At 37.4% G+C, this 12,881-nt stretch overlaps 2 protein-coding genes and 1 long non-coding RNA gene across 4 annotated transcripts; 1 reads left to right on the forward strand and 2 right to left on the reverse strand.

Moving 5' to 3' along the window:
- Positions 1 to 3: 3 nt before the first annotated feature.
- LOC149740365 (UPF0415 protein C7orf25 homolog) lies at positions 4 to 2,258 on the reverse strand. The gene is made up of 4 exons (XM_089871746.1): positions 2,011 to 2,258; positions 1,762 to 1,938; positions 698 to 1,490; positions 4 to 489 (listed from the first exon to the last, which is right to left on the reverse strand). Exons 1-4 carry the CDS (start codon positions 2,148 to 2,150, stop codon positions 316 to 318), a joined length of 1,284 nt encoding a protein of 427 aa, XP_089727872.1. The 5' UTR covers positions 2,151 to 2,258; the 3' UTR covers positions 4 to 315.
- A 122-nt stretch (positions 2,259 to 2,380) lies between these two features.
- Positions 2,381 to 5,899, forward strand: LOC149740366 (uncharacterized). Its single transcript, XR_016384356.1, has 3 exons — positions 2,381 to 3,782; positions 3,835 to 3,871; positions 4,384 to 5,899. It is a non-coding gene; the product is annotated as an uncharacterized LOC149740366 (long non-coding RNA).
- A 729-nt stretch (positions 5,900 to 6,628) lies between these two features.
- On the reverse strand, positions 6,629 to 11,505 carry LOC149740367 (uncharacterized). 2 transcript variants are annotated; one of them, XM_089871744.1, is made up of 8 exons: positions 11,245 to 11,505; positions 10,711 to 10,842; positions 10,295 to 10,349; positions 9,812 to 9,928; positions 8,553 to 9,125; positions 8,425 to 8,493; positions 8,035 to 8,110; positions 6,629 to 7,314 (listed from the first exon to the last, which is right to left on the reverse strand). In XM_089871744.1, exons 1-8 carry the CDS (start codon positions 11,419 to 11,421, stop codon positions 7,152 to 7,154), a joined length of 1,362 nt encoding a protein of 453 aa, XP_089727870.1. In that variant the 5' UTR covers positions 11,422 to 11,505; the 3' UTR covers positions 6,629 to 7,151. The 2 variants fall into 2 exon arrangements, with proteins under 2 accessions (XP_089727870.1, XP_089727871.1); XM_089871745.1 differs by lacking the exon at positions 9,812 to 9,928 and having other exon boundaries at positions 11,245 to 11,504.
- Positions 11,506 to 12,881: the final 1,376 nt, after the last annotated feature.

Here is a 12,881-nt window from a genome sequence, read left to right on the forward strand (position 1 = left end):
GAATCTGCAATAGATCTAAGATTAGGTTCATTTTTAAACTAAACTGTTTATGAACACAGGAAAAACGGCTCGGCAAAGGAATAATTGCAATTTAAACGTATTTAGCAACAATTAAGAAGAGAAGGTAACACAAGGTATTAGAATAAACAGCAGATGCAAATAATGTGAAGTAAAGTAAGAAAATCAACACTACAAAATATCTTTTGCAGGCCTATACATAAAATTCAGACAAAAAGAAAACAAAGTTGTCATATTAAACAAAAACAATAAAGGCAGAATGGCCCCAATACAGTGTAATGGTTTACAAACAATGTCCTACACAATCGGCTCATTACATAATATTGCATCTTTTTCCTTGTTTTCAGTGAGTGCTCTTGCATCATGAATAAACACAGAATACTGAACACCATTTTGTGAGGCTGCTCTTACATAGCCAGTGTTTGCAGTGACCGTTGTAGCTTTATGGTAGTCACCACTTCCAAATATTACCTACAAGTTTTTGTATATTAGGTTCATAATACAACTTTTTTTTGCAAAAATTGCAAAATTCAAATACAGTTTTACAATAGTATTTTATTAACTTCTAGAAACCAAGAATTTTACTATATGCCATAACAGGCCTAAAAATATTATGGACTTTAGAATGTGTTCAATTTAAATAGCCTACAACCATAAAATAAGCTAAACAATAACTCACTTTTGATCTTTTATTGATTTTTCCACTTGACTTCAAGTTTAAAGTTCTATGAGACATAATATCAGGGACCACTGTTATTTTTTTTAACAACGCTTCTGTCCTTTCTTTTTCATTGGGACCACCAATGGTGGCAACAATGGTTTGAAAGCTTCTTACTGCTGTTTCGCAGACAATCAGCTTCTTATTTTTTAAAAATTCATTCAATTTCGGCAAAACTGGGTTTTCTCTCTCCTGCCTTGCTTGTTCATCCAACACAGGGATTCCATATTTATAATAATTCCCACCATTGCATAGATTTGACACCAAAGATAGGAGAGTCGTAATGTCCAAGTTGGCTGTTAAAACTTCTGGAAAATTTTCATGTTTTGAACTGAGTAACGATTGACTTGAATTTGACCCCAAATCATTAAAGTTTTGTTCTAAATATTCCTTCATTAGAATCGTTTTTACTTCAACACGATGTCCCTTTTCCTCCTCATCTTCCGAGGAGCCAAAGTCTTCTTCCTCGAACCCAGACACTACTTCACCATCAACAAGTATTCCAAGCTTGTCCAATTTCCGACCTAACTCTGCCGGCAAGCCATGAGCAAACCGGAAAATTATCCTTGGAGGTTTGAAGTCTACATGATTCTGATCCGCAGCATCCACAAAATGTTCCGCAACATCCAGCAAACTCCGATCTCCAAACTGACCTTGACCGAGCATTGATGAATGCAAAGCAGATGCATTACGTGCAATTACTTTCACCCAAACATGTCCTTTGTTGGCCACAATATCAATGCAAATCGATTGCCTAAAAAGTGAATGAATGAATGTATCTTACTTTATCCTCTCGTGGCCGCAAAACGAAAGTATTATTCGTTTAATACAGGTTGCACAACCTTTCGTTTAGGTCATTTGCTTATTTAATACAAGTTGCACAACCTTTATGTCATGTTATGCTAAAAAAACAAGGGACTAAAAAGCCAACACATTATAGGTTAGCGCATGAAGCTGTAGCAGGTGGATTCTTCACTAGCGCATATCCTTGTACATATTTTTAAGAAAATGGGTCAAACACTTACTGTGTTTCCAGGGGGTCATCTTTTGGAACATAGTTGACATTAAGTAGCACAGAAGAAATACGAAAAACTCCCACATCTTCCACAGCATCTATTGTAGCAGTCAAACTCGTGAGGTTTGTGCTTATGAGGTGACTTTGTTTAAATACGACTTTTCCATCTTTCAATTTCTCCAAAAACCTTTAATACAAAAGCAAATTTGCATTAAATAACACATGAGCGCTTAGTAGAGACTATTGTGCAAAACGTTACCGAATTTCCGATTTAATGCGATTGGCCAACTTTAACGAACCTTCCAAGTGGGTTTCGTCTTTTTTGAAACTGTTCACTCTTTCTAACAAGTGTTCTGCTTCAGATAATCTAACCAAAATGGCCTCTAAATCCATATTCATATGCAGGTAACCGGCTAAAGGCTAAGATAAAAGAAATACAGACTTCAGCCAACGAATTGTTACATCATGCTGATGTCATCATTTTGTCGAATCTTTTCAATCAGAGAATCTAAATATTTACAAGAGATCCTAGCTTTAATGATAAAGCACGTATTATAGTTAGCTGAATCTAATTATTAATACTTTTGCTGCAACGTAAAATAAAGCCTAAAGGTTTGGCCAAACACTGAGTTACCCACAGGTTCCTGAGACGTTAAAGTTAATTTCTGCGTGAGCTTTGTAATCGCTAATTAAACGCGAATTAGGCGGTTGTATACACCATGGCCTATACATCTATGCTTGCAATAATTTAATGGGTTTTTACGTACAATTTAAATCTAGTGCTTTTTATCAAACTAGAACGCAATCATTAACTGCTTCCTAAATTATGTGGGTTTAAGCCTGAAAAATTATACTAATATTTATGAATATTTATTATGATTTTCATAAAGAGATTAAAGAATAAATGCGAGAATTAGCAATTGAGATATAACATCTGTTTGGCAAAAAAGTAACTATTTGGCCATTTACGTGCTCAATTGTACAGTACTGAAGCTAAAGAACACAGAGGCACCGAGAAATGTTGGGAATTTAAACCTACCACGTAAGTCATTTTAATTAGCCGACGCCCCGCGCGCTTTTCGTTGAGTCTTGATTATGTAAAACGTCGTTCTTACAACTTGTTGCAATGGTACAAGGCAGTTTGGATAAGGCAGCGACAAAGCAACACTATTTGGATGTACTCAGTGCAGGATTATATTTGTTCTACAGGATTTAAGTTAAGTACTAATTTGTACTGTTTAGTAAAACTTAATTTTAAACTATGTTTTATCTAGTCATTTACTGTTATTTATTTACAAACTAATATTTTGAAATACCTACACCAGATTATTGACTATTTATGAGTATATTACCTAAGTATGTAAACCTATTGCTATAATTTTAGTATTGTGCCTTGCGATTGGTATTCTAATTTAATCGTTATCTATTTTAACAATTAACAAACTTTTTTCCAGGAATTCCGCTACGATTGTTAATTGTGCCACAACGTCGCTCGCCACGTGGCATCGGTTTACTCAAATCGTTGCGTTCAGCCACAATACGAAGCCTATGTATGGCATCGCTTCATAACCGTTTCGCCATCCTTGCGATTCTTACGTCATAGGTTCACGCCCGACAGCACACGTTTGCGACGTCATATTGTGTTTTTTTCTATATACGCTTGCTTTTCGCAACAATTTTTCATGGGGCCCCATGAGCGGTTTGCGTCGTCGCAAGGCACATATACTTATACTTATATAACTTTACTCTAAAAAATATATTCGTGCGGTTAGTTAGAAGTGAAGCATGAAGATCAAAGATTTGGTAAAGTATAATTCACAATAGGCATTGTTACGTACACCAGTTCTTTTTTAGATGACATCAGAGATGTGACGTCACGAAGTGGTGATGGCGCAACAGAAGAACTCACTTCGTAAGTTGTTTGGTTTCGTCACAATGTTGATTATTCGAAACCGCATTTTTCTATATTTTAGAATATGGTATGTGACGTCACAGAGGATCAAGAGGTCAGAGCGCGAATCAGGAATGAAGGTAATTGTGACGTCATAATATAAACCGCCATTTAACCATTTTATTGTTGTAGAAAAGCCAGCGTCTTTGCTGCCGAAGAAAAGCGGAAGGTATAGTCTATAATTTTCCAATTACTATAAAAAGTATTATTTTGCTAAAGTTAGTTTTCAAAGTAGTGATTATTTTTTAGAAAATTATTACAAATTGTACACTGTATATTATTATATACCGGTCACGATGATGTGACGTTAGTAATACTATATTAGGGTAGGGAAAGATGGGACACTATAGTATACATTATATTCATATATGAAATATTGAGGATACGGTTTTATAATTGAAGGATGAATATTCTTTTTTTACTACCAAATGGTATGAAAAAAATGAATGAAAATGTCTCCGATCTTTCCGTATACTATATTACTGTATATAGAGCAAGATGAATTCCGTTAGCATATAATATCCGATTTTCCTAATTGTGTTTTTAACTTTAACAACGCACTTTTGGAGTCTTGGGGATACGGTTGTATAATTCTGTATACATTATTTTTTAACCACCAAATAGGACGATAAAGACCTGGACCATCTTATAATCTCCACCTAATTTACGTTTGTTTTGCAGATAAAGAACAAAGACGAAGACAACGATAAGGATACCGGTTTGAGGTTTTGTCTAGGCTTAGGAGTTGTGTGTTGTTGGGGTGTGGTTGCTGGAGCACTCTTACAGTGTTGCCGGATTAGTGTTTGTGCCTCAATTTTGCTGGACCTAATGTGGCCAGTCTTTATGTCAGTCACTATTTTAGTGCATTTTGCATGTCACTGAAATATATGCAATGAAACTATGGCAAACATCTTGCTGGATCGGATTTTGTTGTTGTACACGTCATTAAGTGATTCTTCTGCAAGGGTCGAATCTTTTAGCGATTCTGTATTGTTCTAATCACTTGATAAAAACGGCATGTTGGCACACAAATACTTTAGTAATACCCACGCGCATTATAATATACACGCAGTTAAAACTTTAAGATTTGATGTCCCTCATTTTTCATAAATTAATTATCCCACATAACCTGTTGCTATTTTTTTAGAAAAAGCCTAATTGTAACGCTGGCCACGTTACAATTACGCTGTACGTCGATGGGTCTTTAAGGCCCAGCGTTCGGTGCGGTTACGTCATGGTTCTAGACTGAGTTGCGTTACCGTTGGGTTGTTGCGTAGACGTCGCCGCCAGTGATGCTACGCTAGATTTAGGTCACTACCGTTACAGTGATGCTACGCTCGGTTATTTAGATCACTATCAGTGCGGTTCGTAACAACCTGACGCAGTTTCGTAACGGTCGAAGCGGTGCATAACAACCGAACGATATTATATTGCGTGAAGATACGACTACAGTATCGCGGTACCAACATGGCGTCTTGTCAGGTGATTCGGGACGTGCGGAGCCGTTATTGGCTTCGACTTCTTGTGGTCGGACATTTAATAATTTGTACACTGCAGCTGATTATCGTTCAGGATTTGCACCATATTTTCTTTGAAGATGTTTCAATGATCATGTCCGCGTTAGTTAACTTTTTGTAATCGTCCTATTTTTGAATATGACTGAGCTGTTGTGTGTATTGCATGTTCTTTCGCACTTTTTGTATTTGCACCTCGTTGTATTATTTTTGTCTTTTTGTCGTTGTTGTCGTGCACATGTGTATGTGCATTCGTTGTATTATTTTTGTCTATGGGGGTTTCTTTAACCTGCGTGGACAGTAACATCCCGCAAGGGTTTCTCACCTAAGTAGAAACCCACTACCATTGACTGGGGGCTTGTCGTGCCGTAGTGGCTTTCCACCAACGCCAGTCACATAATAATGAAGGTATTTTAATCTTGTTTTAAATTTTTCAGAAGGCAATTGATTCATGGCGACGTTTTTAAGCGACTGCTCATTTGATTTAGACTTCTGTAGTAATGGTATCTAATTCAAATCCATTAAAATAAAAACGTGATACGCAGTTGATTTGTGAATTTTGTTGCTGTGGTTGAACGAATTTTTTAGGAAACTATAAATACATAGTATATAGGGTAGGGGAGAGTAATACCAGTCTAAAGATACGGTTTTATAACTCTTTGGATGTTCTTGGTTTTACTGAAAAAATGGGACGTGAAAATAGAATAAAGAGGTGTCCCCATCTCCCCCACCCTATATACATTAGACCAGTGCTCTTCAACCGGTGTGCATGGTGCACCCTATGTTGCACAAAAATATGCCAGGGGTGCACCAGTTCAGAAGGGTATAGGCTATATAAGCGTGCATCACTAACTTCAACAATTTTCACCAATAATATTAGAAAACCATTAACAACGGTCTATAGGGGATGTAAAGATACAGTTTTATAATTCCTTGAATGTTCTTTGTTTACTACCAAATGGGATGAGAATATGTGAAACAAACAAAGGGGGTGAAAACAAAAAAGGGGGGTGAAATAAACATTACCGTATTAGAATGAAAGTAACTCAATTGCTAGTGAGATGGCCACGGCGTATACTAGAGATATATAGTATAGGGTGGGGGAAGATGGGACACCTTTAGCACATAATATCTAAATATCCTGATCGTGTTTTAAATAAATGACAGCGGTCTTTGAGAGTCGCGAGGGTGAGGCTTGGGGAAGACGGGACACCTTTAGCACATAATATTTAAATATCCTGATCATGTTTTTTAAACGGTTGACAACGGTCTATGAGAGTCGTGAGGGTACGGTTTTTAACGTTCTTTGTTTACTACTAAATTAGACAAGAAAATTGTGTAAACAGGTGTCCCATCTCCCCCAACCCAACTATACCTGTAGTGGGTCGTGGGTGCAATCCTTCACGAACAAATTACTTGTGAACACCTGTATTGAAGCAATTTATATGAATCATAAATGTTAAATCAATACGGAGAAGAATGGTTATAGTTTTGATTTGGATTAGTAAATTGAACTGGCGCAACAACGGAAGAATTAATTTTAAAACAAGTGCAAAAATACACATAATTAAAGAAATGAGAAGAAAAGGCAACGCAAAAATATATGGAACACTGATTTAAACTTTAAAACAAAAATAAAAACAACTTTTTAGTCAAAGGCCACACAACGATTTTTTCAGGCTATGGTTCAATATAGGATCGCTTCGTATGAAAATCCAAAGCCGCAAGACGGCGGTATGGAGTCAAACATACAGATAAAAAGTAATAAAAACACGAAACATATACAAACATCGACATTATGTTGACAAGCTAGAGTGCTTACATGTATTAACTATTGCTATTCGCTCCTGCTAATTCTGAATAGGTTACAAATGTTCAAAGTGATCGCTTGTAGACAATCGCTTTACATTTTCTTTTTTCACCAATAGTTAATAATTAAACATGTTGATGTCGCAATAGACCTTTCGCCTTTAAACAAGTCTCTTTGTTCTGTAGAGACCGAATGACGATGGTGGGATGACGCATTTTAAAGGTTTTTCTCATTGGTTCTTTCGACCTATTGTCGAATTGACCAGATGTGTAGTTGATTTTTTTCCGCCTAAAACAAACAAAATTTCGTTAGAAAGGTAATACGAGACGATAAGAAAATGTTATAGATAACTGGAAGCGTTGGATCTAAAATATCACTATTCAAATACACAAAATAGATTACATCTTCTCAATATCTGTATTTGTTAGTGAAAAAGCTAAAAAATTAACGCAAACCGTTTCTTTTTAATTAATCCCGGCCAAGTTAAGGGGTACGGGTACTTTCTCAAATTCAAGTTGTCGATGTTATCGTTATGTTTAGCGTGGGGCGGGGATAGTTTAAATTTAAACGATATGTCAAACAAAGATTTTGTATATTTTTGTTTCGTCGGATTACTTGGTCGTGAAGTTTTCGCAGCACACACGATTTGAGAAAGGCGTAACATTTTTAAAAATTGCACCACTATTGCTGGTTATCATCAACGTGACAATCGGTTTGATGCTAAAATAAAGACGCACGTAAATAGCTACACTGTGGGCGTGTTGTAAACAAACGTAGGCGAGTTCTAAGTATCTGCTAACATCAATGTTTCGATCATGAGATACGCGGAAAAATATTTTTACCCAAAAATTTCAATCATTCACGATTTCCGATTATGGAAACACAGTATTAAGAGCTGTTCATACTCAACGCACTTTATTTATTATATTTATTTGTTTGATGCAAAAACAAAAGAACACTCGGTTAAGTAAACGTAAAAACCAACAGCTGGCTTTATCGTATACGCACCTTTTTTGTACCAGAAAGCCTGTCGCCACCAAAACCAGCAGCACTAAAATTGCTCCGCAGGTGAAAAGGGTTATCTCTGCAAACACAAAAGAATCGATGAAAAACAAGCGAGATCACCGTTAACGAAGCATAAAGTAGACAGTCGAAAAATGTATGTAGCCGACGGAAAAACAAAAACCTTGCCAAAAATAATGAAATTGTGGGAGATTATACAACTTCAAAGACAAATTACTGAGCATGCCGCGGTATACATCGTACATGCTATCAAAACATCGTTGTCAGTTAATTAGAAAGAGAATTTGCTGCCTGTTCTAATTTCCCTTCATTTCCAAAACAACAAAATTTTTCCTAGTCAACCAAAACTTTTAATAAAAACGGTTTGTAACTTACCGAGTGTTGCATTTTCTTCAGCCCTTTTACTGGACTCATTCGACACTTCAGCAGGAATAGTCTTGTCACCTGTATAACACATATCGTTGGTTATACTCTGCTTAAAGTACATAGTCCAACCAACTTACACTCTGGGTCAAGTTTGTTGTGGTCTATCTCTGGATAATCCACTGTCCCCTTATCCTCTAGATGATTTCCGTCACTCTCTACGTCATCGTCTTCGTCATCAGCAAAAATGTTTGCGTTTCCACTCTGAATTATTTCTTCCTCAAACTCGTCAAGTTCTTCTGTGCTTTCTGAAACGTCTTCCACGTTCATTTCATCCACCTCTTCCAAGTCTTCCTCCTGAGAAACTTCATTCTCCATTTCTTCTAACTCTTCTTCTTCTTCTTCCATTACTAGTTCTTCTTCCTCTCCTTGCTCTATGTCTAAGTTCACCTCTTCTTTCTCTGCATTTATTCCATCAAAGGCACCATTATCATCGGAAAACTCCCAACCATCATCAAAACTTCTCAACTCGGGATCCGTAGCAAAGAGGGCATCCACGTCTTGCATGTCTTCCTCAGATACAGACTCCATCTTCTTTTTAACGTCTGACACTCTGACGCCACTTTTTATGTCGCCTTGGTCTGCTGCCACTTCGCCGAGATTTTCACCAAGTGTGTCCGGAGCACTGGTAGTGCTTGCCATGAGTGCCACATCTAAAAAACGGTAAAATCAAACTATCAAAATATAAATAAATGCGCGCGCAAGTGGTGAAATTTCAGTCACAATTTGGTGATTTAATTTACAAACATGCACATGCAGTCATACAAGATTTAAACATGCAAGATTATATCAAAGTGTATTTTTAACATATGTAGCAATCTTAGATCGAATATTTCGACATTCCGGTTTGAGGATTATCTCAAACTTGATCGAGTTTTACTGTGCCGTCATGCCCGATTTGTAGCTGAAATTTGAGCGCGCATTTTTGCAGCCGGCATACAATTCAACGAACTGTATTTGGTTATAAGGTTTGTTCGTGTACGGTTTGTGGAGTCATATTTTAACAACTTCATGCTTTACAGTCACAAACAGTAGAATGGCTGTGATCAGAAGACAAACAACGGTTTCGGGGTCGAGGTCTGGTAACCTCATTCGGTGAAAATGTACGTTTGCTTGCGTCAAGCATTTGCCTTTAGTGACGTCAAAAACCGGCTAATTGACGTCATAGAATAACGCATAGGTGTGTATGAACTTTCTAATTTAAAGAAATGCTAGTTCTGCTTAGATTCGGTTGTTTGGTGATTTGATGCACGTTGATTAATTACGACATTCCAAATTAACATGATTTCGGTGTTTTTTGATTGTTTGATTGGTGTTTCACAACCGCGTTTCGCCTTACCGCTTACAACGTCATATTTTGGGGTTTGTGTGACGTCATCAATTTCTGTGGCAACCGCCGCACGCATTGTGACGGAAGCAATCCTAATCGCCTCTTGGCGAATTCTCTCGCCCTTCTCTGTCTCAGTCATTAAAACAATTTGTTAAACAAGCCACCAGCTAAAAGCCAAACACCAGGAAAACACGAAACAAGAATGAATAGGTTATTTACACATCTACATCAGTATATGTTATTTTACGGTAAACATATAAAGTTATGCAGCCCCCACATGGAGCTACTTTTAACCATACAAGGAAAAAAGGTTAGTACTTTTTAGTGATATAATCGTAAAAATATGTTTCGGCTAAAACCGAATATTTTTTTTAGTATATACTACTTTTCTCTATGCCCAAACCATAGTGGTTACTTTCACTTGGTTAATAATTCGTTATCAAAGTAAACCGCCCTAGATATTTAGGGAGAAAATACGCTTCAATAACTCACCGAAACATGGGTTCGCGTAGACTGTGTTCAAGATTTCACTGCATCGTACCAGTTTCTGCGGGTAGCAAGTGTTAATTATAGAATACTGACGTACGATGATTGTTGCAGAACTACGTTTAAACCGCATATCATTAAGCAAGGCTAATAGTGTTGTATAGTGGAAAACGTATCTTGTTCGTATGATGTGTTATACAAATATAGTAGGGTGGGGTAAGACGGGACACCTTTAGCAAACAATATCCAAATACCGTGGTCGTGTATCAAACAAAACACAATGGTCTACGACCTACGTGATAATAAGGTTTTATAATTCTTTGAAAGTTCTTTGTTTACTATACCAAATGGGACGGGAAAATAAAATGAAAAGGTGTCCCATCCACTCCTACCCGGTTATATTACTTTGGTATTATAATTACCTTCAATGACAAAGACTTGCCGTGACATATGCATTTATTATCTATTGGAAACGCGGCCTCCCTCAGGTAGGCAATGTCCATAGCGCATTGTTGTAGTTCAGCCGTTCTGGCGTTGCACTGAGCTTCTTTCGCCTGTAAATAGGACCGTATATTCACATTGAAACAAAAGTGGCGTGTTGTGGGTTTAAACGATGTCGCCTTTTGCCAACAACAATACTGTATTGGCTGTTTGCGATGGATTTAAAACTTTCCGATACCGGACACTGTGTATTGAATTACTGTGGGAATCCGCCTGATCGTCACCACCACATATTTATAACTTGTTATTTGTGATGCGGAAAGTCACGAGACAATTTCTTTGAAGTGGCCAATACACTATGAAGCTTTGTACAACTAAAATATAACTATAAACATGCAACAGTAAGGGATGCACTTAACGATCAATCATTGGTGTTCCTATTTATTGTTTGTTCTCTGTTTATATACTTGTCTCGCCTCACTAAATATTTCCGTTAAACACAAAACAAATCCTACCTTGCATTTGTTCTTCACCGATTTATAAACTTCCTTACACGTTGAGTTACGTTTGCAGTTTTTTAGCGATTGAAGACAAGACGGTCTAGTGTCGCCCACGTCGAAACCAACGCTTTGAACTTGGCAGAAAATAGCTGTCAACACCACAAAGAGCAAGAGGAATTGAGAATATTCCATATTTCAATGTTTTTTCGCTTTGCGTTGTAAAATAAATCTATCTAATTTTTTTTCAGTATCTGCAAAAAAAACAATTTTTAAAGTCTATTGTATATACAAAGTAAGTCATTCATCCTTCCATCTCTACAAGTGTTTTTAATGTAACTAAAACTTCCTATTCTACGCAGCTGACACACACTATACTGTTACGACGAAACGAAACCAAGGCGCCACTAATGTTCCTGATACGGTATACAATGGATCAGCGTATTTTCCATGGTTATTTTGGTCCGGTCTAAAGTCAATCGAATCCACTAAACTAGCAGATTGAGAATATCGTAAAATATTCTTTGATTCTCTTCTACTGTCCAGTTACGTAAAAAAAACCTCCTCAGCAAACATTCGCAACCTGGCCTCGAAATAATTATTTCATTGCGATTTCACTAATATTTCGACACGGCATCTGTAAAACGTGAATACGGTAAATATTCCTCTCCACATAAAACAACAGCTAAGATACTAACACGAGCTCTATTGGTATAAACATGGATACAGCTCGCCAATGATTAACTGAATTGCGGAAATTTTATTAGCTCGTGTATGGTCTCTCAAAACGCTCGCCTTTGTTGCCGGTTGCCGAAGAGCATTTTTTAAGTGGAAAAACGACTGAAGTACTTTGGGCGAGACTACGAAACGTTTTATCTGATCTTCAGCGCTACTAAAACCACTTGAAACTAAACCTGAACATGTCAGTTGCATAATGACAAGCTGAAAGCTGGCATATAAGTGTAGCCTGTAATGTGGCTCGTATAGTGAGACCACCATGCTAGTAACCAATAATCTCGAAAAATATTTTATCCTTTTACGCTCTGATGAAGGTATGACGCAAAACGATCGTAAAATGACGTCACTTTATAGTTTATCATAAACCTGTCACATATATCCGCCAAACCTTCGTAAAGAGAGAAAACATTACTGAAAATTAATGAGCTCACTGGTTTAAGCTATGGGAGCACTGAACTAGAGGTAACGCTGGCAAAGTTCACCGCCTCATAAAATATTCACACCCGTAAACTCACTAATGGCGAGCTCGAAATCGGAGCCCTTCTGCCAGCCGAGTAGCGCAGACTGAAGTATTTAACAGCTCCCTGCTCGCTCAAGGCCCAAAATGGAACCACCCCCTAGACTACACCTTACGCCACCTCTTACAGATTCGCAGCAACTCTATTCTCACACCGTTTCGTTAACCGCGAACTCAGTAGCGACCGTTACGCGTAGCCAAACCTGGTGAAGTTTCTTTGAAAGTAAATATTAGCATAACACGCTAAGCCAATATACCTGGCGATGACTCTTATACCGAGATATTGTTAAATGATCAAATACACTTGTGTGTGCGGTTCAATAAATTACAGTAAGCTCGCCTTGAACCGTTTAAACTCCGTCATTGTCGCTTCTTTCCACGAATAGACGATTTACCGGTG

Source organism: Ciona robusta, chromosome 2 (assembly GCF_009617815.1).
Source record: "Ciona robusta chromosome 2, ASM961781v2".
In the NCBI taxonomy this organism is placed as follows: Eukaryota; Metazoa; Chordata; class Ascidiacea; order Phlebobranchia; family Cionidae; genus Ciona; species Ciona robusta.

What these genes read in the sequence shown, in the direction of transcription:
- LOC149740365 (XM_089871746.1), bottom strand. Translation starts at nt 2,150, where the DNA reads ATGAATATGGATTTAGAGGCCATTTTGGTTAGATTATCTGAAGCAGAA. An exon ending in CGCATTAAATCGGAAATTCG is followed by an intron (nt 1,939 to 2,010) that starts GTAACGTTTTGC and finishes TTTGTATTAAAG; the next exon opens with GTTTTTGGAGAAATTGAAAG. An exon ending in AAATCAATAAAAGATCAAAA is followed by an intron (nt 490 to 697) that starts GTGAGTTATTGT and finishes AAAAACTTGTAG; the next exon opens with GTAATATTTGGAAGTGGTGA.
- LOC149740367 (XM_089871744.1), bottom strand. Translation starts at nt 11,421, where the DNA reads ATGGAATATTCTCAATTCCTCTTGCTCTTTGTGGTGTTGACAGCTATT. An exon ending in GCAAGTCTTTGTCATTGAAG is followed by an intron (nt 10,350 to 10,710) that starts GTAATTATAATA and finishes TGCTACCCGCAG; the next exon opens with AAACTGGTACGATGCAGTGA. An exon ending in AAAATATGACGTTGTAAGCG is followed by an intron (nt 9,126 to 9,811) that starts GTAAGGCGAAAC and finishes ACCGTTTTTTAG; the next exon opens with ATGTGGCACTCATGGCAAGC.